Source organism: Rhinoraja longicauda, chromosome 34 (genome assembly GCF_053455715.1).
Source record: "Rhinoraja longicauda isolate Sanriku21f chromosome 34, sRhiLon1.1, whole genome shotgun sequence".
NCBI classification, from domain to species: Eukaryota; Metazoa; Chordata; class Chondrichthyes; order Rajiformes; family Arhynchobatidae; genus Rhinoraja; species Rhinoraja longicauda.
In genome coordinates, this window is record NC_135986.1 from 16,082,602 (window position 1) to 16,105,219 (window position 22,618).

The 22,618-nt window shown below is 49.9% G+C and overlaps 1 protein-coding gene and 1 pseudogene across 1 annotated transcript; one reads left to right on the forward strand and one right to left on the reverse strand.

Annotated features, from left to right (window-relative positions):
• The window catches only part of LOC144609604 (histone H2B-like), a 43,502-nt pseudogene extending 40,014 nt beyond the window's left edge, over positions 1 to 3,488 (reverse strand).
• A 9,961-nt stretch (positions 3,489 to 13,449) lies between these two features.
• LOC144609663 (histone H3-like) lies at positions 13,450 to 13,843 on the forward strand. The gene is made up of 2 exons (XM_078428165.1): positions 13,450 to 13,587; positions 13,640 to 13,843. The coding sequence occupies exons 1-2, from the start codon at positions 13,450 to 13,452 to the stop codon at positions 13,841 to 13,843; spliced, it is 342 nt and encodes a 113-aa protein (XP_078284291.1).
• Positions 13,844 to 22,618: the final 8,775 nt, after the last annotated feature.

The window sequence follows — 22,618 nt, forward strand, 5'->3', positions numbered from 1 at the left end:
AAACATCGCCCATTCCTTCTCTCCCGAGATGCTGCCTGACCTGCTGAGTTACTCCAGCATTTTGTGAATAAATACCTTCAATGAGTAAATTCTGCTATTTATAGAAAGATTATTGAACAGAAATATTTTTCACAACACAAAGAAAAAATTGATTTGTTTTGTTATCTCTGTTTTGCTACACAAAATGTATGACTAAGTTATGAAGAAAGAGTTTCATTTAAAACTGCACATACCTAATTTCATTGAACACATACTTGCTCCAGTGGTCTTCAACAGCATATCACAACAGTCCATGGTCCCCCCACCCCCCGCTACCCTCTCCACCACCCCCACTACCCTCCCCCCATCCACTCCCCCCCACTCCCTCTGTACACCAACTCCCCCCTACTCCCCCTTTCCCCAGCCTCCCGTCCAACCCCCCACTCCCACCTCCGCCCTACTCACCCCCTTTCCCGCCCTCCCTACCCCATCTTTTCCCTCACCTTCACTACCCCTCCCCCGACCCCCACTCCCCCCTCCCCTGCACCCCATCCCCTCTCAACATCAACGGGCCTCGCGCTATGCAGCGAGGCAAGCGACGAGGCGAGGCCAGCGGCATGTCAAGGCGAGGCCAGCGGCGAGGTGAGGCGAGGCCAGCGGCGAGAGGCGGGGCGGGGCGAGAGGCAGGACGAGCGGCGAGGTATGGGTTTTGCGGAACAATGTGAGGTGAATTCACAGTGACGGAAATGAAATAAGAAAGCGGAATCTTTCCACCAAATCCGGAAGGGTTGGGAGGTCTGGGAATGGGTGACGTTTTTCTGGTCGAGACCCTTCTTCAGACTGATTTCAGGAGAGGGGGTGGGACAAAGTTAGAATGTGGTCAGGAAGACTAGTGGGAGAACTGGAAAGGGGGAGGGGATAAAGAGGGAAAGCAGGGACTATCAGAAGTTAGTGAAGTCAATGTTCATCCTGCTGGGGTGTAAATTACTCATGTGAAATATGAGGTGCTGTTCCTTCAATTTGCGCTGGGCCTCACTCTGACAATGGAGGAGGCCCGGGATAGAAAGATCAGATTGAGAATGGGGATCTAGTCGTGCAGGTCCATCGTTCCTTGAAGGTGAAGTCGCAGGTAGATCAGGTGGTCAAAAAGCTTTTGGAACATAGGCCTTCATCAGCCATAGTATTGAGTATAGAACGTAGACACAAAATGTTGGAGTAACTCAGGGGGTTTGGCAATATCTCGGGAGAGAAGGAACGGATGACGCTTTGGTCGAGACCCTTCTTCAAACTGTAGAATTTGGGAGGTCATGTTGCAGTTGTATAAGACGTGGGTGAGGCCGTATTTAGAGTATTGTGTTCAGTTCTGGGCACCGTGTTAGAGAAAAGATGTCAAGCTGGAAAGGGTGTAGAGAAGACTTACGAGCATCAGTCACCTGAAAGGAAGCATGCAGGTACAGCAGGCAGTGAAGAAAGCCAATGGAATGTTGGCCTTCATAACAAAAGGAGTTCAGTATAGAAGCAAAGAGGTCCTCCTGCAGTTGTACAGGGCCTTAGTGAGACCACACCTGGAGTACTGTGTGCAGGTTTGGTCTCCAAATTTGAGGAAGGACATTCTTGCTATTGAGGGGGTGCAGCATAGGTTCACAAAGTTAATTCCCCGAATGGCGGAACTGTCGTATGTTGAAAGACTGGAGCGACTGGACTTGTATACACTGGAATTTAGAAGGATGAAGGTCTTATTGAAACATATAAAATTATTAAGGCAGGAAACATGTTCCCAATGTTGGGGGAGTCCAGAATCAGGGGCCACAGTTTTAGAATAAGGGGTAAGCCATTTAGAATGTAGATGAGGAAAAACCTTTTCACTCAGAGTTGTAAATCTGTGGAATTCTCTGCCTCAGAAGGCAGTGGAGGCCAATTCTATGGATGCTTTCAAGAGAGAGTTAGATAGAGCTCTTAATGATAGCGGAGTCAGGGGGTATGGGGAGAGGGCAAGAACGGGGTATTGATTGTGCATGATCAGCCAGGATCACATTGAATGGCGGTGTTGGCTCGAAGGGCTGAATGGCCTACTCCTGCAGCTTTTGTCTATTATCGCATACAACAATAATGCACCTACATTTTCGCCATTTCCAACGGGATCCTAACACTAGTCACATCTTCCCATCTCCACCCCTTTCCACCTTCCGCAGAAACCGTTCTCTCCGCAACTCCCTGGTTAACTCATCTCTTCCCACCCAAACCACCCCCTCCCCAGGTACCTTCCCTGCAACCACAGGAGATGCGACACCTGTCCCAAAACCTCCTTCCTCGACTATGTCCAGGGATCCCAAAAGTCCTTTCAGGTTAGGTAGAAGATCAATTGCACCTCTTCCAAATTCATCTACTATCCGTTGTTCAAGATGCGGACTCATATACATCGGCGACACCAAATGCAGACTGTGCGATCGTTTCGCTGAACACCTTTGCTCCGTCCACCTGAACCTACCCGATCTCTCGGTTGCTAAACACTTTAATTCTACTTCCCTTTCCGACACTGACCTTTCTGTCCTAGTTCCCCTCCATTATCAGTGAGGTCAAACACAAATTGGAGGAATAGCATCTCATATTTCGCTTGAGCAGCTTACAGCCCAGAGGTATATTGATTTTGCTAATTTCAACTAACCCCGGCATTCCCTCTCTCTCTATCCCTCCCTCACCCAAGCCGCACCAGCTTCTCGTTTTCACCCAACAAACAGCTAACAATGGCCTGTTTCCTTTATCATTGTTACTTTTTTGCATATCTTTCATCCATTGTTCTTTATGTTTCTACATCATACTCTAGATCTCTCATTTCCCTTTTTCCCAACTGAAGGGTCTCGATCCGAAAGTCACCCATTCATTCTCTCCAGAGATGCTGACGGTCCCGTTGAGTTACTCCAGCTTTTTGTGACATTGAGACCTCCAATTTGTGAAGCCAAAGAATGTGAGCAAGAAAAGGGGGCCACAGATAGAGGAGAACCAAGATTTCAGAGGGTCACAGGAGTGGAGGAGGTGACAGACTGAGTGAGGGTGTGAGGACCAAGGAGGGATTGGTACACTAGGATGAGAATGCTCAAACTGAGGCAGGGAGTAAGACACTAACACTCACTGTTCACTGCCCGGCAGGCAGGAAGGGAAGACCCCGATGTCCACAGTGGAGGAGCAGTCAGGCCCACAAGACTCCACCAGTCAGGCCCCAGATCTACACGGGAATGGCAGAGAGCAAGGACCAGCTCGTCTGATACAATCGCCGCTTTCTCCATCTCTCCAAACCAGTCTGCAAACCACAAGAGCATCCGTGAGATCACCTCTCATTCTTCTCAACTCCAGCAAGTACAGACCGACTTCAGTCCAGTCCTTTACCTCAGGCTCCACCCCCGGGCCCAGACCCCTCCCCCTCCGGGGGCCTCGCCGCCGCCCCGCGCCGCGGACCGGTCGGTTGCCAGGGGAACGACGTCAGTGACGCCAAACGGTGTCTGTAGCGTCATCGCGCAAATGGCTCGCCGTCGTTTTCCCGCATCATGTGACAGGGGCGGCCGCAACCCGAGGGGAGGGGAAGAGTGAGCTGTCAATCAGAGGAGCCGCTGCGGGCAGTCACTTTTCCCAGGAGGGAAACTGATCTGCCAACAGTCTTAAAACACAAGGTACATGATATTTGATATTGAGTTGACAGAAACTGAATTATTTTAATAATTGTAAAAATAATTAAATTCAATTTATCAATTTAAAATACTTTATTGGCATGATAAGATACATCATTATATTGCTAAAGTATAGAACATAGCATACATATTTAAAATGCATGAATATAAAAACAAGTAGACGATGCATGGGTCGATATGCCCCTGTACATATATATATATATATTTATTCACGCAATACATTTATAGTCTTTTATCGATTGCTACTGGTTCTTGCAGTTGTAAACAGTACAGCAAGGTAGCACGTTTAGCAGGTCGATATTAATTTCCTTAGAGTCAATTTATGTATGAGTGTATGTGTACATGTTGGTCATTCACTGTCCCTCAGGTTGTGGCATGCTGTTACGTATTGTGCGCCAAGATGTGCCGTATTTCCTTCGCCAAGGATTATTCTTAGTTTTGATATATTGTCTAGTTCTTTAAAATCTGGGGTCGCCAGACTGAGTTTTTCAAAATATATTTTTCTTATTTTATCGATTTTTTAACATTTTAAGAGAAAATGCACGGTAGCGCAGCGGTAGAGTTGCTGCTTTACAGCGAATGCAGCGCCGGAGACTCAGGTTCGATCCTGACTACGGGTGCTGCACTGTAAGGAGTTTGTACGTTCTCCCTGTGACCCGCGTGGGTTTTCTCCGAGATCTTCAGTTTCCTCCCACACTCCAAAGACGTACAGGTATGTAGGTTAATTGGCTGGGTAAATGTAAAAATTGTCCCTAGTGGGTGTAGGATAGTGTTAATGTACGGGGATCGCTGGGCGGCACGGACTTGGAGGGCCGAAAAGGCCTGTTTCCGGCTGGATATATATGATATGATATGATATGATACATCTGTCAAGCAGTGACCGCATATTCTATTTTCTCTTGGTTGCCAAGATCTCTTCTGTCTTCCTTTTTCAACTGCCAAATGATGGTCACTTAACCTGTACTTGGTGAGGGTCTGTCTCTGCTTTATGTCTCTAACAGTTGAGAGATAGTCTGCCAATTTATAATCTCTTTTGAGGGCACGGTAGCACTCTAGTCTGCTTTGGCTTTTAGTTACTTTATCCCAATGTTCCAAATAGATTTCTTTGCATTGTTTAATAATTTGGTTCACTCTAACTGGTGATTGGAAAGCAGTGTTGATCTGAGACTGGTCAAGGTTTAACTGAGTTGGGGTAGTTAGTCTCAGTACCAACTGACACAGGGAGCTCTTTTCTGGGTTCCCCTCTTGGATTTGGAGGGCTTTGAACTGGAGGGTGTCTGGGGGACTAGATTTAAGGTGATTCCAAAAATTTAGTGCTCGTCTAAATAAAAAATAATACTGTCGTCGGTAGGGATGCCAACTATCTCACTGCCAAATGCGGGACAAGATGACGTCCAGAGTGTTTGGAGCTAAAATGTCGGAAACCTAGATTGTCTGGACCTAAACTGTCCGGACCTACAAAGTCGGGGCCTGCAGCGTCCAGGCTTACATCACCGTCCCCCGTCCCCCCCATCGGGACAAACCAATTTAATACGGGACAAACCAATTTAGCCCAAAGTACGGGATGTCCCGGCTAATAAGGGACAGTTGGCAACCCTACTGCAAACAGTCATAAAACACTAGATAAATGAAACATGAAATTAAAGTGACGAGTGGAAAGGGTTGGGGATGTGCAAAGATTTGAGGGTGGGGGCAGGGTAGTCAGTCTACCCCACGACAGAAAGGGGAGGAGTTGCACAGTTTGATAACCTCAGGGAAGAGGGATATCCTGTGGTGGTCTGTACTGCATCATGGTGGAACTGTTACATAATGAGTCATTGAGTAGCATTCTCCCCTCCAAGACCACCTCCTCTGAATCCGCTTCCGCTCCCAGGACGGAGCCAGATGAGTTTGTGAATTCTGATGGTGTCTGTGGCCTTTACCCTGCTGCTCCAGCACACAACAGCGAAGGAGGTGGCACTGACTACAACTGTTTGGTACAACCTCAGGTATTTCAACCCACACCACTGTACAAAGTCTTTGACTACACCTCTGCATTCAGCTTCTCTCCCATCAATGATGCAGCCCACAATTGCAGAGTCATCCAAAAACTTCTGCAGGTGGCAGGAGTCTAAGTTATATCTGAAGTCCAGTAGATGTTGAACAGGAAGGGAGAGAGTACCGTCCCCTGTGGGGCCCCCATGTTGCTCACTACCATGTCCGAGACACAGTTCTGTTTCCTGACATTGTGGTCGTCCAGTCAGGTAGTTGGTGATCCAGGACACCAATGGTGCATCCACCCGCATCTTCGTCAGTTTGCTGCCTAGCAATGCAGGCCGGATGGTGTTAAGCACTGGAGAAATTAAAAAAGATGACTCTCACAGTGCTTCCCGGTTTCCGAAGACAATTTGGTGTCAAATGTGCAACTGGGGAAGTGAAATAGAAACTATTTTCTCAAGACAGAAACTTGAACAAAATAAATTGTTTCCAAGGCAGAAGCAATGAAAAAGATCAGAGATAATTTAATGAAAGAGATAAAGAGCAAAGTAAGAGGTGAGAGATGCAGGCCAGTCAGAATCATGTAAAGAGTACGCATTTCTGATGAGATAAAATAAAATGGAAATTTATTGAGAAAGTGAGCGGTGATTCTGTGCAAAGTGAGTCTGAGGGGCAATGGTGGTAAATTGTTGACAGCAGAGTGAGTGGGAATCACTGCCAGGTAAGGAAGGCGAGAATTATACGGGGCCTGAGGGATGTATTACACTCAGAACGTGGTTCCAAAGTAGGACATGGTGCCTGAGAATGTAGTGGATGCAAGAACACTCACACAAGTGAACAAGTATCTGGAACAGCACTTGAAGCGTTGCAGTGTCGAAGGTTATGGAGCAAGTGCTGATAAACTGGACTGGTACAGGGGGGGCTCTTGTTCGTCAGTATGGAGGGCCACATGGGTTGTCTCTGTACTGCACAATCCCATAAGTCTGTCAGAGTCACTACAGAGGGTACAATGAACCTCGCAGAAATGGCTGTAAATGAAGAACTGGAAGTAAGGGGAATCCCTGAAAAATTGCAATCAAAATTGTTATCTAGACAGCTTTGGAGCTGAGGGCTGACAAGTCTCTGGGGCATCTTCTCATCATTCCAGGGAAAGGAGGCAAAGGTCTTGGCAAAGGCGGAGCAAAGCGGCACCGAAAAGTGCTTTGCGATAACATCCAGGGCATCACAAAGCCAGCCATCCGCCACCTGGCTCGGCGTGGCGGGGTCAAGCGGATCTCGGGTCTGATCTACGAGGAGACCCGCGGGGTGCTGAAGGTTTTCCTGGAGAATGTGATCAGGGACGCGGTCACCTACACCGAGCACGCCAAGCGCAAGACGGTCACTGCCATGGATGTGGTGTACGCTCTGAAACGCCAGGGCCGCACTCTCTACGGGTTCGGCGGCTAAACAACTACCCCTTTATTCGAACACAAAACAAAGGCTCTTCTAAGAGCCGCCCACAGCCTCACAGAGAGAGCTGTGACTCGGGACTGAGAGTAGATGCAGATTGTAATGTGCTTTATGAAACGAGTTATTCGACCACTGAACACAAGAGTGTTTGGCTTGATCACTGCGGTCATTAGAAATGCAAATAACATCGGCAGCCGACAGTAAAAGATCACACACAAGGCGATGTCAGTTTCCCTTTAACCTTTATACCTCATGATTACTGCAGCAACAGGAGGATCGACTCAAAACCGTTCTCTGGGTAACCGTCGCTTATTTCCAGTCACGAGCAGAGCTGAATTCCGTCTGCACCGGGATCCGATCTGGAAATCCGTGCCGCATATCCGACATAAACTGAATTTATTCAGAAATATCAATAAAATACCGTCCTCGGTTCCCGACTGCTGTGAAATTGGCGGCAATTTAAAATTCAATCCGCAACCAATGATACTGCAGTCCGTGCTCTCTGGTTGGCTGAGCTTCCCCCACCCCACCCGCCGGTCACAAATCTCTATCCCCCCCCCCCGGCCTCAGACCTTCTGAAACCGCCGCCTGATGCTGACAGACCTGCAGCCACTCGCAGGCATGGGACACCGTGAGTGACATCTGTGCTCCAGCCATTCAGAGGCTGTGGGCCGGCGCTTCACCAACGCTTTAAAAGCCGGTCCCAGATCCGGCTCCGTCATTTCAGTGCCTGTGTTTCACGCTGTGCTCCGACTGTTGAAGGAGAGTCGGCCTTTTGGCTAAGATCAAGTGTAGTATCTGTTCTTGCACAACCCTAATGTTCTTATAAGAACAGTATAAGAGCAGTATCTGTATTGAGGCGTGGATCATTGACGAGGAGCGGAGGTCAGGAGCACGAGTCTGGTTTAGGGGTGGATCCATGCTGGTTGGGTAACCAACCTAACACCCTTATCCAGGTGGGATGGCAGCAGCAGCAAGTGGAGCTGGAGGGCAGTGTATCCGGAATACCCTGCGAGTATCGGTGAAGGACCTCAGGGAGGGGACCCCTTTCTCAAGGGACCTCTTCATCAAGAAGGTGCTGCTGGAGGCCTGTGGATTCAAGGCCGGGGACATCTTCTGCCTCCAGGACTTCCCAGGTAACGGATATTTTGACGTTACCTTCCAAAACCCGTCGGGATGGCAGAAGATGCTGCAGGACTTCCGGGAGAAGGGGGATGAAGCCCCGCTGTCGCTCCTGAAGGTGCAGCCGCTCGTCACCCTCGCCACCCAGAGGGAACGGATGGTCACGGTGCACATGTTCAACCCACATGTGCCCGTCGTGGATGTCCTCACCTTCCTCGCACGGTATGTCGAAGGGGCAGGGAACTGTGTGGGCATAAAGGACTTGTTCGGGATCTGGACGAGCAAGAGGCAAGTGAAGGTGAAGCTGAGGGTGGACGGGAAGGGATTCATCATCCACCCTCCCTCGGTGTTCGCCATCAGAGGGAACCGGGGCTACATGACTTACGCGGGGCAGCCCAGGGTGTGCAGGAAATGCAACAAACCTGGGCACGTGGCGGCAGAATGCAGGACAGTCGTCTGCAGAAACTGCAAACTAGAAGGCCACGAGACAAGGGAATGTAAAGAAAGTAAGAGCTGCAACCTGTGTGGGGAGGGAGGCCACCTTTACAGGGCCTGCCCTAAAAGAGCAAGCACTTATGCACAGGCGAAAAGAGGGGCCGCTGCCAGCACCCCCAGGGTGGTCGAGACGTCTCCTACCACGGCAAAAGCCCAAATAGGAAAGGAGAGCAGGGGCGATGACAGCGTGACCACCTCGAGCCCCCAACCGCCCGACAGAGCCCCCCAGCCCCCTGCCCCCGAGGGCGAGTCGATGGAAGAGGGGGAACAGGAAGAGGAGGATTGGAAGTTGGTACAGTCGAGGAAAACCCTGAAGGCTCTGCGCACAGAGAAAAAGCCGGAGGGAGCAAGCAAGCCCCAAAAAAGAGTCCTCTCCCAGGACGAGGCCAGCAACCTCTCCTCGTCGGAGGATGAGGCGACCGGGAGGAGCCGACAACGGAGGCAGAGGAAGAAAACGGGGGAGGAGGAAGGTAAGAGGAAGAACATGTCTGTTGTCCCCCAGCCCCAGGAGACTGGGAGCAGTGCCAACGGGCCCCAGGAGACTGGGAGCAGTGCCAACGGCCCCCAGCCCCAGGAGACTGGGAGCAGTGCAGCGGCCAATGGGCCCCAGCTCCGGGAAACCGGGAGCGGCACAACGGCCAATGGGCCCCAGCTCCGGGAGACCGGGAGCAGTGCGGTGGCCAATGGGCCCCAGCCCCAGGAAACTGGGAGCAGTGCAGTGGCCAACGGGCCCCAGCTCCGGGAGACCGGGAGCAGTGCAGTGGCCAATGGGCCCCAGCTCCGGGAGACCGGGAGCAACGCAGTGGCCACGCCAGAAAATTCACCCTGGGCTGAGGAAGCCACCAGCCAGTACCAGTACCTTGCCACAAAAATGTGCTGGAACTCAGCCAGATGATGTGCATGCGGGAGGAGAAGGACGGCCTGGAACTCTAAAGGACAATGGAGCTGAAACTGGCATCCTTAAACGTGCGCAGTGTGAAGACGTACAGGTATGTAGGTTAATTGGCTGGGTAAATGTAAAAATTGTCCCTAGTGGGTGTAGGATAGTGTTAATGTGCAGGGATCGCTGGGTGGCACGGACTTGGTGGGCCGAAAAGGCCTGTTTCCGGCTGTATATATATGATATGATATGATAAGAACACTGCGCGATGTGTCAACGCCTTGCAGTACCTGGCCAAGGTAAAGGCGGATGTGACTTTTCTACAAGAGTGCGGGCTGCCACACCTTCGCTGCTATCGGAGGTGGTCGCGATGGTGGCCCCACGGACTGTCGGTATGGTCGGGGGGCAATGATTGTCGTGTGTCCGGTCTGGGGATCTTGCTGCGGGGAGGGGGCTTCACCATCACTGAGGTAAGGGAGGTGGTGGGGGGGCGTCTCTTGGTGGTGGATGTTATGTACCGTGGTTCTCCGCTCCGGCTGATTAATGTGTATGCACCACCCAGGCGGAGCGAGCGGTTGGCCGTCCTCCAGCAGCTCCCACCGCTGCTGGCCACGTCTAGACCGCTCGTTCTGGCCGGTGACTTCAACTGCATCATCGATGCGGCTGGACGATCCGGCAGTGCCAACCACAGACTGGATGGCACCTCCAAACTCCTGGTGGAGACGGTCAAAGATGCAAAGCTGCGCGACGCCTTCAGTGACCCTGCAGGCGGGGCCCAGCCACGGTTCACCTGGTCAGGACCGAACGGTTCAGCCTAGTCCCGGATAGACTTCCTCTTCACATCGAGGGCCGTGACGGTCAGACACACCGACCTCGCGCCGGTGTTCTTCTCTGACCACTGCCTCCTTCAGGCCACCTGTCACCTACAGGAGGACCGGAAGGCGGGCAGAGGGACGTGGAAGTTAAATGTGGAGCTGTTGACCCCGGAGAACGTTAAGGAGCTAAAGAGGGACTACGCACGTTGGAGAAATGTGAGGCCCCTCTTTGACTCCCCAACACTCTGGTGGGAGGCAACAAAGGAGAACATCAAGAAGTTCTTCGTCTCCAAAGGTGTTCAGAGAGCAAGACAGGGTAAGAGGGAATTGTGTCAACTCCAGACAGATTTGCAGCAACTGCTCCTTCTGCAGAGGAGAGGGGTGGATGTGAGCGAGGAACTGAGAGAGTTGAAGGGCCGGCAAGCTCGGCTCTTTACCTCTGAATCCTCCAAGATCATCTTCCGGTCCAGGGTCCGCCATGTTGAGCAGGATGAGACGTGCTCACGTTTCTTCTTCCATAAGGTTCACAGGGGGAGCTCTGTGATCAAAAGCCTTAGGGAGGAGGACGGCTCGGTAACATCCTCGCAGACAGACATGCTAAAGATCTGCAGATCCTTTTATAAGGATCTGTACGATAAAAAGACCACAGACAGCACCGCCTCCCAAAACTTCCTGTCCTCCATCACGGAAGTCTTGGACGACAGCAAGCGGGAGAGTCTGGACCAACCACTGACCCTGGAGGAGCTGACTGGCTCCATCCATTCCTTTGACTCGAGTAAAACTCCCGGAGGCGATGGCTTACCGGCAGAGTTGTACTCGGCTCTGTGGGACTGGGTGGGCCCGGACCTGCTGGAAGTGTACAACGACATACTTCTAGCCGGCAGCATGTCAGACTCTATGAGGAAGGGCAGCATCACCCTGATCTACAAGCAGAAGGGGGAGATGAATGACATAAGGAATTGGAGACCCATCACATTGTTAAATGTAGACTACAAGATCCTGTCTAAGGCCATCGCCAACCGGGTCAAGTCTGCTCTGGGACAGGTGATCCACCCGGACCAAACCTGTGATGTACCTGGCAGGAAAATCTCAGACAGCCTGGTGCTGCTGAGAGACACCATTGCCTACGTGCAGGACAGACGGGTGGATGCCTGCCTGGTCAGCTTGGACCAGGAGAAGGCCTTCGACAGGATATCGCACACGTACATGAGAGACGTGCTCTCCAAAATGGGCTTTGGGGAGGGAATCAGGAAGTGGATACAACTGCTCTACACCGATATCTGTAGTGCAGTCCAAATTAATGGGTGGGAATCAGACAGCTTCCCCGTCAGATCTGGAGTCAGGCAGGGTTGCCCTCTCTCCCCTGTCTTGTTCGTCTGTTGCATTGAACCCTTTGCCGAATCCATCAGGAAGGATGCGAGCATAAGAGGAGTGACATTGCCAGGCAGTGGGGGCACTCAGATTAAGGCCTCCCTGTACATGGACGATGTCGCCGTCTTCTGCTCGGATCCAGGGTCGGTCCGCAGACTGATCAGCGTCTGCGACCAGTTTGAGTTGGCCACGGGGGCCAGGGTAAACTGCAGGAAGAGCGAGGCCATGCTCTTTGGCAACTGGCTCGACCGATCTTCCATCCCCTTCACCATCAAGCCTGACTTCCTGAAGGTGCTGGGGATCTGGTTCGTGAAGGCTGAGGCATGTAACAAAAATTGGCTGGAGCGGATAGCCAAGGTGGGGAAGAAGCTGGAGCTGTGGAAGCAGCGCTCCCTCTCCATCACGGGGAAAAACCTGGTCATCAGGTGTGAGGTGCTCTCGGGGCTGCTGTACTTGGAGCAAGTGTGGCACGTCCCTCCCTCCCACGCCAAGGGGATCACCCGGGCCGTCTTCCGCTTCATCTGGGGGTCGGCGATGGACCGGGTGCGACGAGCCACAATGCACAAGTCGGCAGACAACGGGGGTAAAAGCGTGCCCAACGTCGCCCTCATTCTGATGGCCACCTTCGTGTGTGGCTGCATCAGGCGGAGCATAGAGCCAAGGCACGTGGGCACCAAATGCCACTACCTGCTGAGGTTCTACCTGTCCCCGGTGTTGCGAAGGATGGGCCTGGCGCAGATGCCACGCAATGTGCCAGTCAGCTGGACATTGCCGAACTATCTGTCGTTTGTGGAAAGGTTCTTCCGGAGCAACACCTTTGACCACAAGTCCATCGGGCTGTGGTCAGCACGGAACGTCCTGCAGGCACTGCAGGGGAATGACTCCATGGATCCTGTGGCGTGGTTCCCAGAGCAGACTGCCCAGCTTGTCTGGCAAAATGCCTCATCGCCAGAACTCACCAACAAGCACCAAGACCTGGCTTGGCTGGCGGTGAGGGGAGCCCCCCCAGTCAGATCCTTCCTGCACCGCCGGAACCTCACTACCAGCGCACGCTGCCCTCGGGACGGCTGCTACGGAGAGGAGACGGTGGCCCACCTCTTCAAATAGTGTGGATTTGCCAAGAGAGTCTGGAGAGGTCTGCAGGGGTCCCTGTCACGATTCATTCCGAGCAGCTCCGTCACAGAGGACTCTGTGCTCTACGGACTGTTCCCAGGGACGCATTCCGAGACTAACATCGAGTCCTGCTGGAAGGTCATCAACTCGGTGAAAGACGCTTTTTGGTCTGCCCGATCCTTGTTGACCTCCCAGCGGAGCGAGCTGTCCGTCAAGGAATGTTGCCGACTGGCCCACTGCAGACTGCAGGAGTACGTGCTGAGGGACGCACTGAAGCTTGGTGCAGCCAACGCTAAGGCCCTGTGGGGGAGGACCACAGTCTAGGGTCCTACCGCTGCTGGACATGGGGGGCAGGGTGTGGTGGAGAGAGACACACCTCCAAATAAGGGATACTGGGTAAATGTCTAAATGTAAGTAAATGTTTAAGTGAATGTCTGTACCAAATGTAACCTCCGGAAATGTCGGATGGGCTTGTTTAAGAATATGTTTTGTGAATGATATTTATTATTTGAATAAATTATTTTTTGATATTAAAAAAAATAAAAAATAAAAATAAAAATAAAGAATGGCCCAGACCAAGCAGACAGCGCGCAAATCGACCGGAGGGAAAGCTCCTCGCAAACAGCTGGCGACCAAAGCGGCGCGGAAGAGCGCTCCAGCCACGGGCGGAGTGAAGAAGCCTCATCGCTACAGGCCCGGCACCGTGGCTCTGAGGGAAATCCACCGAGCTGCTCATCCGCAAACTGCCCTTCCAGCGCCTGGTGCGGGAGATCGCTCAGGACTTCAAGCCAGACCTGCGCTTCCAGAGCTCGGCCGTCATGGCCCTGCAGGAGGCCAGCGAGGCTTACCTGGTGGGGCTCTTTGAGGACACCAACCTGTGCGCCATCCACGCCAAGCGAGTCACCATCATGCCCAATGACATCCAGCTGGCCCGCCGCATCCGCGGGGAGCGCGCCTGAACTCCACCAAGGACAACAAACGGCTCTTTTAAGAGCCACTAACCCGGCAGAAGAAAGTGCTGCGCCTTTGTCTTAATGTAATGTTTATCCCCACTCTGACAACAGAGGAGACCTAGGACAGAAAGGTCATCATGGCAACAGGAAAGAGTATGGGTTTGTTTAGCAACCAGGTGGACAGCAAAGGTGTTCAGCGACACAATCACCCAGTCCAATGTAATGGAGATAGACTTCGGGGATAGGGCCAGAGTACAGCTGGAACATGGATTGTTCGACGTCCCCTACAAAGAGGCAGGCATGGCTGGGGCCCATGCGGGTGCCCATAACTATGCCTTTGCCTTGGAGGAAGTGGGAAGAGTCAAAGGAGAAGTTGTTAAGGGTGAGGACCAGCTCCGTGAGGCAGAGGGTATTAGATGTTTCTGCAGTTCAGGAAGAAACGGAGGGCTTTAAGGCCTTTCTTGTGGGGGATGGAGGTGTAGAGTGACTGAACATGCATAGTGAAGTTGAGGGAGTGGGGGCTAGGAAATTGGAAGTCATTAAAGAGAAGAAGGGCGTGTGAGATATCTTGGACATTGGTCAGGAGAGATTGGACCTGGGAGGATAGGATGGAGTCGAGATATGTGGAAAATATTTCAGTGGGACAGGAGCAGGCAGAAACAATGTGTCAGCCAGGGCAGTTGTGATGATAGATTTTGGGGAGAAGGTAAAACCAGGCTGAGCGGGGGTGGGAAACAATGAGGTTGGAGACTGGAAGGCAGACAGCCAGAAGTGATAAAATTAGAAATGGTCTGTGAAATTATGACCTGGTGTGTGGGATCATGGTCCAGGGGTGGGTAGGAAGAGGGGTCCTAGAGCTGGCACTTAATATGTTGTTTTCTAGAATAGATAATGGGATGCCTGCTTTCAAAACAACAGACTGCAGTCACTAAAAGTCAGTCACTTCACAATTAAAACAACAACAGCAACAAACACAAACATCTTGTTCACGTTAATCCACTCTGAAGGGATAGATCACCAAGAGAAGTGTATGAAGATAGAAACAAACTAACGAGGAAGGAGAGGATGAAGTTTCCGTTTCAATGGAATGGGTAAGAATGCAGAGCAACACAATAGACAATAGTTGGCAATGTCAAGTCAAGTCAATTTTATTTATATAGCACATTTAAAAACAACCCACGTTGACCAAAGTGCTGTACATATGATTAGGTACTAAGGAAAAAATGAAACATACAGTAGCACACAAACATAACAGCACATACAAAACAGTTCACAGCACCTCCTCAATGGGCCTTAAACGCTAGGGAGTAGAAATAGGTTTTGAGCCTGGACTTAAAGGAGTCGATGGAGGGGGCAGTTCTGATGGGGAGAGGGATGCTGTTCCACAGTCTAGGAGCTGCAACCGCAAATGTACTGTCAGGGCACAGACCTTTACATCAGCAGGCATTGTATTCTCAGGGTGTAGACCCATAACATACACTCATTCTCGTTGCTCCCCCTCTGTGTTTAGCAACATGCTCTCTCGTTGCTCCCCCTCTGTGTTTAGCAACATACACAGCACTGCATGTCAGGGCCACAGAGATTGGGTTAACATATGATGAGCTTTTGATGGCTCTGGTCCTGTACTTGCTGGAGTAGAGAAGGATGAGGGGGACCTCAATGAAACTTACAGAATAGTGAAGATATTGACGAGCAAGTTTGCAGATGATGCAGAAGTGGGTGGATTTGCAGATTGTGAAGATGATTGTCAAATATTGCAGCAGGATCTTGATCGTTTGGCCAGATGGGCTGATGAATGGCTGATAGAGTTTAATACAGATAAATGTGAGGTGTTGTATTTTGGGAAGTCTAACATGAGCAGGACCCACTGTGATTGGTAGGGCACTGGGTAGTGTTGTAGAACAGAGGGATCTAGTCGTGCAGGTGCATGGTTTCTTGAAGGTGGAGTTGCAGGTGGATCGGGTGGTAAAAAAAGGCTTTTTGCACATTGGCCTTCATCAGCCAGAGTATTGAGTATAGAAGTTGGGAGGTCATGTTGCAGTTGTATAAGTCATTGGTGAGGCCAGATTTAGATTATTGTGTTCAGTTCTGGGCACCGTGTTATAGGAAAGATGTTGTCAAGCTGGAAAGGGTGTAGAGAAGATTTACGTGGATGTTGCCAGGACTAGAGGTTCTGAGCTATAGGCAGAGGTTGAGTAGGCTGGTACTCTATTCCTTGGAGCGCAGGAGCATGAGGGATGATCTTATAGAGGTGTAGGAAAATAACTGCAAATGCTGGTACAAATCGAAGGTATCACAAAGTGCTGGAGTAACTCAGCAGGTCAGTCAGCATCCAGGAGAGAGGGAATGGGTGACGTTTCGGGTCAAGACCCTTCGTCAGACTGGTGTGTAAGACTTATAGAGGTGTGCAAGATCATGAGACGAATAGATCGGGTCTCTTGCTCAGAGTAGATGAATCACGGTCCAGAGGACATAGGTTTAAGATGAAGGGGAAAAGATTTAATAGGAATCTGAAGGGTAACTTTTTCACCCAAGGGTGGTAGATGTATGAAACAAGCTGCCAGAGGAGGTAGTTGAGGCAGGGACTATCCCAACATTTAAGAAACAGTTAGACAGGTACATGGATAGGACAGATTTGGAGGGATATGGACCAAATGTTGGCCGGTGGTTCGTGTAGCTGGGACATATTGGCCGGTGTGGGAAAGTTGGGCCGAAGGGCACTGTTTCCACACTGTATCACTCGATGACTATGAAAGGCCTGGATAGAGTGGATGTGGAGAGGATGGTTGCACTCGTCGGAAAGTCTAGGACTGGAAGCCACAACTTTAGAAAAAAAGGCTTTTAAAAAGGAGATGAGGAGGAATTTCTTTAGACAGGGTGCAGTGAATCTGTGGAATTCATTGACACAAAAGGCTGCAGAAGCCGTCAATTATTACTTTTAAAGCAAAAATTGACAGATTCTTGATCAGCACGGATGTCAGGGGTTATGGGAATAAGGTAGGAGAATGGGGTTGAGAGGGAAAGAAAGATCAGCCACGATTGAATGGTGGAGTAGCCTTGATTGGCCAAATGGTCTAATTCTGCTCCCATAATTTATGAACTTATGACTACATGCAACACAGGACAGTAATTAGTGACACAAACCCCAACAACCCAGCACTGCCTGTGGGGCCACAGATTCCCAGCACCAACTGCACTGCTGGACAGATAATGACAGTAACACAACACTGTGAAGCCACAGCCCAGACCATACCTAGCCCAGTGAGAACAGAGAGCTTTGCACCAACCACAGCAACACTGGAAGGACACAGACTCGTACAAACCAGCTCTGGACTGCAGAGACTGCCCAGTACAGTTCCAGCACTGACAGCAGGGCGATGGACACGGAAAAAACAACCACAGTCCTGCAGGGACACAGACTGGTGCAACCTCAGCACGGGAGGGGGAGGTGAATCTCTGGAACTTTGACACAAATGGGTTGTGGAGACTGGATCACTGGAGATATTTGAAGAGAGGGGGGGATACATTGTTGTGGAAGTTCAGTACTAACGTAATGTGGAATTCATTGAGTCATAGGGCCAAACAGCACGGAAACAAGCCTGTCACCCACCCCAGCTTGCTCATGTACGTTATTCCCACTCGACAATATTTAACCCAGATCCCTCAAAATGTTTCTTACCCATGTATCTGTCCGAAAGTCTTTCAAAATGTTATAGTTTCTGCCTCATCTACCTCCTCCAGCAGCTCTTTCCAAAGACCCACCATCCTCTTGTGAAAAAGTTACTACTCAGATTCCTATTCTTTTCCTTCTCACTTGAAAGCTATGACCTCTGGTTCTTGATTCCTCTGCTCTGGGTGAAAGAATGAGCACAGAAGAGGAGTTGAGGCCTGGGACACATCAGCCATGATCACAGTGAAGGGATGGCAGGCCAGATGGCCAACTCCCACTCCTTGCTTTTGTGGTAATGAACGGACACAGGCCTTTACAACACAGTGCGCCACATTGTGATGACACAGACCTTTACTTTAGTTTAGTTTTGTTTATTGTCACATGTAAAGAGGTACATTGAAAAGCTTTTGTTGCATGTTAAGTGTTGCATGTTGCAACGTGGAGCATTGCACTGTGATGACACAGGCTTTTACAACACAGAGCGCCACACTGTGAGGACATAGGCGTTTACAACCCGGGGCATTGCACTGTGAGGGCACAGGCCCTTAAAACACAAACCATTGCACTGGAGGACACAGGGCTTTGCAGATCTCAGCAAAGTGTAGATATAAATGGCATCATCAGACAACTATAAACTGAGGACAAAGGCTGATGCGATTAAGATCACATAAGTGTGAAAGGATAAGGAGTGAGACTTTTGAAGTGCAGGAGATAGTCCATAGATAGTCTGAGTTTGATGGGGGAGTGCTGGACCTAATCCTAAGGAATGAAGTTGGGCAAGCAGATGCAGTCCTGGGAACCGTGAATTTTGAGGGATATTGAGGGATTGATTAAAACAAGAGTTAAGTGTCAAAAGTGTTTTATTGTCATATGTCCCAGATAGAACAATGAAATTCATAAGTGCTGCAGCACAACACAATATGTAAACATAGTACACCGTAAATAATATGATAAACGAGAGAGAAAAGAAAGAAAAAATAATAATAATAAAGGGAAGTGCATGGTAGATTTAAGAGGATTAGCGACTGGGGAGATCCTTTAAGGTTACATAGAGGGTGGGGTTCTCTAGCATGAATTTAGGAGAGCAAACTGTCTTGAAATATTAGTGGCAGCTCAGCTTAGGGAAAACCTCACAGAGCCCGAGATATTTTGAAAACAAGAGGGTTGACAAAGAGTGAAGATGTGAGGTACCAAAGTGGCAACCAATGCGGAGGGGCAAAGGGTTTGGGCAAAGTAATAGATTAATGGTTAATTTCATGTCATGGGAGCAGAATTAGGCTATTCAGCCCACCAAGTCTGTTCAGCGATTCAATCATTGCTGATCCATCTTTCTCTCTCAAATCTCTTCTCCTGCCTGGGCAGGAGGCACTAAAGCCTGAGGTTTCACACCACCAGGTTCAGGAACAGTTGCTTTCATACAACTCTCAGGTTCTTGAACAAATCTACACAATCCTAATCGTACCTCGAGAATGGAACACTATGGCACAACTCTTGCACTGTTATAGACTTTTGTTGTTGTACTTTGTTTTGGTTTTGCAGTCATCTTTCTTTAAGAATTTTATTTATTTTAATGTACAATTTATATGTATTTTGTTTTGTGCATTTATCTAAGCCTACATGTCTTTGATGCTGCTTTAAGCAAGATTTTTTTATTGTTCCAACAGCTGATTGTACTCGTGCATGTGACAATAAACTCAAATTGAACTCTATTACGCATGTCCTGCACTGGTTCAACTTCTTGTCTTATGTGGATTTATCTCCGTTATCTTATCTGAGTTAAACTTCATATCATATCATATCATATATCTACAGCCGGAAACAGGCCTTTTCGGCCCTCCAAGTCCGTGCCGCCCAGTGATCCCCGTACATTAACACTATCCTACACCCACTAGGGACAATTTTTACATTTACCCAACCAATTAACCTACATACCTGTACGTCTTTGGAGTGTGGGAGGAAACCGAAGATCTCGGAGAAAACCCACGCAGGTCACGGGGAGAACGTACAAACTCCTTACAGTGCAGCACCCGTAGTCAGGATCGAACCTGTGTCTCCGGCGCTGCATTCGCTGTAAAGCAGCAACTCTACCACTGCGCTACCGTGCCGCCCTTCATCTGCTATTCCCTTGGCTGCTTTCCCAGTTGATATATATTCAGTTGTAAACTTGTAAGATAACCTTATTCATCACCGATCCCTGCACAGACCACTGTAGTCGCAACAGAGATAGACAGCCCCTAGTCCTTAAATTTCACCCCATCAGCCAAACCTGTCCCAAAGGTAGGAAAAGGGGAAGTACAAAAAGATCTGTGTGTCCTTGTTCATCAGTCACTGAAAGTAAGCATGCAGGTACAGCAGGCAGCGAAGAAAGCTAATGGCAAGTCGGCTTTCATGAGGAGTTGAGTATAGAAGCAAAGAGGTCCTTCTGCAGTTGTACAGGGCCCTAGTGATACCACACCTGGAGTACTGTGTGCAGTTTTGGTCTCCAAATTTGCGGAAGGACATTCCGGCTATTCAGGGAGTGCAGCATAGGTTCACTAGATTAATTCCCGGAACGGCGGGACTGTCGTATGTTGAAAGACTGGAGCGACTGGGCTTGTATACACTGGAATTTCGAAGGATGAGAGGGGATCTTATTGAAACATATAAAATTATTAAGGGATTGGACACGCTCGAGGCAGGAAACATGTTCCCAATGTTGGGGAAGTCCAGAACCAGCGGCCACAGTTTAAGAATAAGGGGTAGGCCATTTAGAATGGAGATGATGAAAAACCTTTTCACTCAGAGAATTGTAAATCTGTGTAATTCTCTGCCTCAGAAGGCAGTGGAGGCCAATTCTCTGGATGCTTTCAAGAGAGAGTTAGATAGAGCTCTTAATTATATCGGAGTCAGGGGGTATGGGGAGAGGGCAGGAACGGGGTACTGATTGTGGATGATCAGCTATGATCACATTGAATGGAAGTGTTGGCTCGAAGGGCCGAATGGCCTACTCCTGCAGCTATTGTCTATTATCGCATACAATACATAATGTTCCGACATAATGCTCCATTTCCAACGGGATCCTAACACTAGTCACATCTTCCCACCTCCACCCCTTTCCGCCTTCCACAGAAACCGTTCTCTCCGAAACATCCTGGTTAACTCATCTCTTCCCACCCAAACCACCCCCTCCCCAGGTACCTTCCCTGCAACCACAGGAGATGCAACCTGTCCCAAAACCTCCTTCCTCGACTCTGTCCAGGGATCCCGAAAGTCTTTTCAGGTTAGGCAGAAGATCAATTGCACCACCTCCAAACTCATCTACTGTATCCGTTGTTCAAGATGCGGACTCATATACATCGGTGAGACCAAATGCAGACTGTGCGATCGTTTCGCTGAACACCTTTGCTCAGTCCACCTGAACCTACCTGATCTCCCGGTTGCTAAACAATTTAATTTTCCTTCCCATTCCGACACTGACCTTTCTGTCCCCTCCATTGTCAGAGTGAGGCCAAACACAAATTGCAGGAACAGCATCTCATATTTCACTTGACCAGAGGTATATTGATTTCTCTAATTTCAACTCTCCCTCTCTCTATCCCTCCCTCACCCAAGTCGCACCAGCTTCTTGTTTTCACCCAACAAACAGCTAACAATGGCCTGTTTCCTTTATCATTGTTACTTTTTGCATATGTTTCATCCATTGTTCTTTATGTTTCTACATCAAACTCTAGATCTCTCATTTCCTTTTTCCCAAATCAAAGGTCTCCACACGAAGGTTACCCATTCGTTCTCTCCAGAGACGCTGACGGTCCCGTTGAGTTACTCCAGCTGTTTGTGACACTGAGGCCTCCAATTTGCGAAGCCAAAGAATGTGAGCAAGAAAAGGGGGCCACAGATAGAGGAGAACAAAGATTTCAGAGGGTCACAGGAGTGGAGGAGGTGACAGACTGAGTGAGGGTGTGAGGACCAAGGAGGGATTGGTACACTAGGATGAGAATGCTCAAACTGAGGCAGGGAGTAAGACACTAACACACTCACTGTTCACTGCCCGGCGGGCAGGAAGAGAAGACCCCGATGTCCACAGTGGAGGAGCAGTCAGGCCCACAAGACTCCACCAGTCAGGCCCCAGATCCACACGGGAATGGCAGAGAGCAAGGACCAGCTCGTCTGATACAATCGCCGCCTTCTCCATCTCTCCAAACCAGTCTGCAAACCACAAGAGCATCCGTGAGATCACCTCTCATTCTTCTCAACTCCAGCAAGTACAGACCGACCCCACTTCAGTCCAGTCCTTTACCTCAGGCTCCACCCCCGGGCCCAGGCCCCTCCCCCTCCGTGGGCCTCGCCGCCGACCGGGGGATTGCGAGGGAACGACGTCAGTGACGGCACGCGGCCTCTGTGACGTCATCGCGCAAATGGCTCGCCGAAGAGTTGTCTCGCATCACGTGACAGGGGCGGAAGCAGCCCGGGGGGAGGGGCAGAGTGAGCTGTCTATCAGAGGAGCTGCTGCGGGCAGTCACTTTTCGCAGGAGCGAAACTGATCTGCCAACAGTCATAAAACACAAGGTACATGATATTTGATATTGAGTTGACAGAAACTGAATATATTAATAATTTGTAAAAATAATACTGTCGTCGGTAGGGGTGCCAACTATCTCTCTCCCAAATGCGAGACAAGATGACGTCCAGAGTGTTTGGAGCTAAAATGTCGAAAACCTCGATTGTCTGGACCTCAACTGCCCGGATAAAACAACGTCGGGGCCTGCATCGTCCAGGCTTACATCACCCCCACCCCGGGACTAATACGGAACAAACCAATTTAGCCCAAAATACGGGATGTCCCGGCTAATACGGGACAGTTGGCAACCCTACTGCCAACAGTCATAAAACACTAGATACATGAAACATGAAATTAAAGCGACGAGTGGAAAGGGTTGGGGATGTGCATAGATGTGAAGGTGGGGGGAATGGAGTCAGTCTACCCCACGACAGAAAGGGGAGGAGTTGCACAGTTTGATAGCCACAGGCAAGAGGGATATCCTGCATCATGGTGGAACCAATCTGTTACACATAGTGTGTCATTGAGTAGCATCCTCCCCTCCAAGACCACCTCCTATGAATCCACTTCCGCT

Coding starts and splice junctions, on each gene's coding strand:
- LOC144609663 (XM_078428165.1), top strand. CDS start 13,450: ATGGCCCAGACCAAGCAGACAGCGCGCAAATCGACCGGAGGGAAAGCT. Junction 13,588..13,639: donor ATCGCTACAGGCCCGGCACC/GTGGCTCTGAGG, acceptor CTGCCCTTCCAG/CGCCTGGTGCGGGAGATCGC.